Below are 4,016 nucleotides of genomic sequence, written 5' to 3' on the forward strand. Positions count from 1 at the left end.
CTACCGTCTAGTCCTGGTGCCCCCATCGGAGACACTTGATGTAATGTCTCATCTGCAGCCACAGTTCACCCCCCCCCCCCCCCTGAATATCATCTCCCTCAGGGGATCCTAAGAGCTCCTCCTGGTGCAAATCGCACTTAGCACCTGCTTAACTCCGACCTTCCCTTTATTTACTACGAAAGAACGTTGAGCTCAACTAGCGCCAAGTTTCTCCCGTCCTCAAAGGCTTTGATTCTCCTCCAAGTCCTGCCTTATTATTGTCGTTATTCCGGCCCCGGCTGCTGCTTAAGGGGTTGGTTGTTGCCCTCTGCTCTGCTCTTGGAAAGCCCGTGTCTGCCTGCTATTCTTATCCCAGGGATTTATACTGGGCTCTGCTCTCAGAATCGCCTGACTGGGCTGCTCTTCCTTGTCTTTTAGGGTCAGCGGCTGCAAATCTGTCTGAAACCGCCCCCCCCCCCAGGTGCTGATCTCCAGCTTCAAGTTCTGCTTCCAAAGAAGAAGCCGCTGCCTGCCGAGGGGGGGCTGGAGCTAAACTCGGTTCCCTGAACCACCAGACGGACTGCCGCGGTCAGAGACAGATCCCGGGCGACACAGACAGGTGAATTTCATTTTCTTGCATCCATCCCTGGCTGCCGAACCTGGGGATGAATAGCAAATCCTACAGGTGAGCAAAAGAAACTCTGCCAGAGGTTGGAATCTTAACGAGTAGGCTTCTGTGTTTTTAAAACTAATGTCCTCTTGCACATTTTATTGTTATTATTATTATTTATTACATTTGTATCCCACATTTCCCCACCTATTTACAGGCTCAATGTGGCTTACATAGTTCCCTATGGGGTCGTCTTAGTCCTACTTAAGAGATAAGAAGGGGATCAAGTCAAGACAAGTCCATTCTAATACAGGTCTGTTTCTCTTTCCATTGACAGGTTGTTATGTAGAGGTCCCTAATCATTATGCGTTATGAGTTATTTCCTGGCTCTTTGCAAATCCCACCCTGGGACTGTGCTCACCCAGTACCGAGACCTCCGAGCCGAGGGGCTGCTGTGTGATGTGTTACTGGAAGTGAATGGGAAGGAGTTCCCGGCGCATAAGTCCCTCCTGGCGTGTTCCAGCGATTACTTCCGAGCAATGTTCAAGGACTATACCAGAGAGTCAAAGGCTTCTGTAATCCACTTGAAAGCCATCTCGCCTACGGGGCTTCAACATATCTTGGACTTTATCTATTCCTCTTGGTTGTCTCTTTCGCTGGACACGTTGGAAGACACCCTGGAGGCGGCCAGTTACCTTCAAGTGCCGGAGGCCATCGCGCTGTGCAGCCAGTACGTAGTGAACAGTCTCGGGATTGAAACTGTTGCTTTTCAGCCAACGTTGCCTTCAAGTTTTGCCTGCCAGATGCGGCATTGGCCGCAGACAGATACCTTATCAACAACATCTGGAAACTGCTGGAGCTGGAAATGGGCATAGTGGAACTTCTGGAGCTAAACTTTAAATCTTTGTTGACGGTGGTGGCATCAGATGAGGTCTCTAGGGTGAAAGAACAGTCTCTACTGAGGCTGATGGTCAAGTGGGTGAAGCATGATAAGACCAGGCTGGTACACACCAGTAATTTGTTGGAGCATATACGGTTTGGACTTGTACCCCTTGAAGAGCTGAGAACATTTTACTCTCGGCCAGAAGTTCTTCTAACAGGGACTATTAAAAACTTCATCATCAAGGCAATTAACTACCATTCCTTTGCTTTCAAGCAGCCCCTACTGCAAGACAAGTCCAGTACCCTGAGAAATCAGAAACCCTGGATAATGCTGGTGGGTGGAGGAACTACACATGAAGGACTAGTTAAAGAGGTGCTCGCATTTGATGTTTATAACCATAAATGGAGAACCACGGCACCGTTGCCAGTCAAGGTACAAAATCACTGCATTTGTGTGGTGGGGAACTTCTTGTATGTTCTGGGAGGGGAAACTCCAAGCCCTTCCCATGATGGCCTAAAGAACGTGGCGATGTTAGTCACAAATGCGGTTTATCGCTATGACCCAAGGTCTGATCGGTGGATGGAGGTGATGGGCATGCTGGAAAGGAGGGCTCAGTTTTCCTGTTGCTCTGTAGAGAACAGTATCGTTGCAGTTGGTGGGAGGGCTGACGCCAAGTCCATTCACTCGTCTGTTGAATTCTATGACATAACTAGAAATAGATGGGCAAAGACGCGAGACTTGCCCCATAAGATCCACGGGCACGCCGGTGCCGCCCATAACAATATCATTTATATATCAGGGGGGAAGTATATGGATCAAGTAAATAATAGTAAAGATGTTTATTCTTTTAATCTGCTAAAGGGAGATTGGAAAAAACAGGCTCCCATGAGCATTGCACGCTTTGGGCACCAAATGGCAACCGTGAAAGAGACCATTTTCACATTTTTAGGAATTTACGAGCCGTTTTGCGACATCGAGAAATTCGACCCCTTGCTAAACCAGTGGACACGGCTGCGGCCTCTGATCTTTGATCGTTTTTGCTATGGCTTGGTGGTAGTGGAAGAAACCGTCTTGCTGCTTGGAGGCAGGAAGTGGCAAGATGCCCAGGAGGTGGCGACGCCAAACATTGTAGGCTACGACACCGAGAACGATTACTGGGACGACATCTGCAAACTTCCTTGCCCTCTCTATGGGCTGAAGTGTGACGTGCTGCAGCTCTCCGACTGGGCAAAAGAGGACGAGAAACCCCAGAAAATAGTTTGAAGGCAGGCAATCGCTCGCAGCACCGCCCTGCAGACGGATCAGTGGCTTCCAGTGGCTTTCATGGTGTGCTGTAGCTGGGAAGCAACAGTGGAAGGGCAATGCATCAAGGAAAGGTTGGGTAGAGTATCCTGATACAGGCAGGTGATTCCGAGAGGACAGCAGGTCGTCTCTAGTGTCCCCTTGAAATGAAAGACAAAGACACAAAGCAAGTGGTTGCAAAGTGGTTGATATTTATGCAGATTTATGCACACATATGTCTAATACTAGGGTTGTTAACTCAGCTTAACCTGGCTATGCAGATTAGCTTGTCTTGAAGACTGTTTGTGATCTTCATTATGAACCCTTGAGACAATATTCATCAAATATAAAAGATTATTCCTCCTGTCATTAATAGGGATGTGCTGTCATTAAAAAAAATATTTATTTATTTATTAGGATTTATTTACCGCCTTTTTGAAGGAATTCACTCAAGGCAGTGTGCGGTAAGAATAGATCAAACATGAGCAATAGATAATTACAGCAGTAAAATATTCAAATAACTAGTTAAAAAAGCCCGTTTCTGACACAAATGAAACGGGCGCTAACAAGGTTTTCCTCGGCTCCCCTGCAGCCACCCATGTCCAGCGACCCTCCTCTCCCCCTGCAGCCACCCATGTCCAGCGACCCCTCCCCCCCCCTGCAGCCACCCATGTCCAGCGACCCTCCTCTGGACATGGTTCAGCTGTGAGGCATGTTTCCCCCCCCCCCCCCCCCCCCCCCCCGGGTTCTGAAGTTGACATCATAATGGCTACGGTGATGTCAGTCTGATCTACGGAGCCTAGCAGACCAACTCGGAATGAGCCACGGTCCCAGGCAAGTCAGAACGTTGGAGGTGAGAATTATTATATAGGACAACACTCCAGTGGTAATCAAGCTGTGCCGTGCGCTGCCTGGTTACCACCGGATTGGCGCAGGAGCCCTTGCCGCCACCTCAGTGGGTGGCAGTAAGGGCTCCCCCCCCCCAGAAATGGCCACATGGCAAGTGCTTTACTTGCCGCATGGCCATTTCCTGCAGGAAAGAGAGACTTTCCTCTTACCTGCTGTGGTAACAGGGGGCCTCAGCGTGCGTGAAAAACAGGTGCCGATGCCAGCGCAGGACCCCTTTTGCTGCAGCTTGGTAAAAAGGGCCTGTAGTGCCCATTAATGACACTTAAGGGTCATTATTGGCAGTTTAAACCAATTAGCACCCAGTTACTAAGTTAGGTGCTATTCTATAACTTACATGTGCAATCCCAAGTTTAT

At 49.0% G+C, this 4,016-nt stretch overlaps 1 protein-coding gene across 1 annotated transcript; it reads left to right on the forward strand.

The window, feature by feature from the left end:
* Window positions 1-210: 210 nt before the first annotated feature.
* On the forward strand, window positions 211-3,135 carry KLHL34 (kelch like family member 34). The gene is given in 4 exon segments (XM_030199693.1): window positions 211-292; window positions 418-664; window positions 927-1,345; window positions 1,348-3,135. Coding segments are annotated over 2 exon segments (1,773 nt in total). The 5' UTR covers window positions 211-292; window positions 418-664; window positions 927-960; the 3' UTR covers window positions 2,736-3,135.
* The last annotated feature ends 881 nt before the right edge of the window (window positions 3,136-4,016 follow it).

This window comes from Microcaecilia unicolor, chromosome 4, assembly GCF_901765095.1.
Source record: "Microcaecilia unicolor chromosome 4, aMicUni1.1, whole genome shotgun sequence".
In the NCBI taxonomy this organism is placed as follows: Eukaryota; Metazoa; Chordata; class Amphibia; order Gymnophiona; family Siphonopidae; genus Microcaecilia; species Microcaecilia unicolor.